The 1021-nt window shown below is 42.2% G+C and overlaps 1 protein-coding gene across 1 annotated transcript in view; it reads right to left on the bottom strand.

The window, feature by feature from the left end:
• The window catches only part of LOC119588147 (twitchin-like), a gene marked incomplete in the record, with an annotated part of 124648 nt that overhangs the window by 52913 nt on the left and 70714 nt on the right, over positions 1-1021 (bottom strand). The window contains 1 exon segment of the mRNA XM_037936853.1: positions 98-265. Coding sequence (XP_037792781.1) covers positions 98-265 — 168 coding nt within the window.

Raw genomic sequence — 1021 nt, 5'->3', positions numbered from 1 at the left:
TCATTTATGACGAATCCCACGATTTTTTTCCTCCGTACAGTGTCCATCCCACACCAGACACTGTTCTTCCAACAGAAGTCAATAAGGCCCAACTCACCCCAAGGATCCTTCGCCAAGACGACCTTCGGGTAAACGGCAGGATCCGAAGCTCCGAGCTTGTTGCTGGCGGTGACTCGGAACTTGTACTGCTTCTTGTTCTCGAGGTCTTCCATCTTGAAGCGGAGAGGCTCGTCGGCGGGGATCTCCGTGACCTGGGCCCATCCTCCTGTGGGAGGTCATGGCGGCAAAGAGATTAGATCAGTAGGAATGAAGAAGGGGTGGGGGGGCCGTTGAAATTTTGATTGTGTGTGGTGGGTAAAGAGGTACGTTAGCATGGTGCGTGTGTATCGATTAGAAAAAAATATATATATTCTTCTTTGTCTTCTGCAATGAAGCGAAGTGTATAGCGCATGGAGTTCTACGTTAGATACGCGTTTCTTGTTCGCTGTGCAAGCATACGTAAGAGCGAGTGTTGCGCGTCGAATTCGAAATCGGAACGTAATCATTTCTTGCACAAGAATGATATTTGTGTTCCTTTTCAATTCTCCTTTCTGAACATCTACGTTTCCGCCGTCCTTATCAGCGCATGTGGTGTAGAAGCAGTCAGTAAAAAGCCCTCTGATGAAGTGCTTGATATCATGTCCATTTTAAAAAAGTCTTTATCCTATAATTAGCACAGGAATAAGAACAGAAGATAGATCGTAAATGTCGACTAACAGTGAAAAAAAGGTCAACTCGTCTCTAGACATCGTTAAAGAATGTCTCTGGTCGAAGAGAATAGTAAAGAATCTATAAGTCGATAGTGAGTATACTCAGACCTACAAGAATATGTAAGAAAAAGTTTTCATCTGATACACTTACTATCTAATTGTGATTAGTATCAGAATAATTTGCTAGTATTCTCTACGTAAGTGGTATTAACTATGACTACATCAAGGGAAAGTTCCAGATATAAATTTATTGAACATATGTATTTTTGACC

This window comes from Penaeus monodon, chromosome 23 (assembly GCF_015228065.2).
Source record: "Penaeus monodon isolate SGIC_2016 chromosome 23, NSTDA_Pmon_1, whole genome shotgun sequence".
NCBI classification, from domain to species: Eukaryota; Metazoa; Arthropoda; class Malacostraca; order Decapoda; family Penaeidae; genus Penaeus; species Penaeus monodon.
This window is presented reverse-complemented; position numbering and strand designations above follow the sequence as displayed.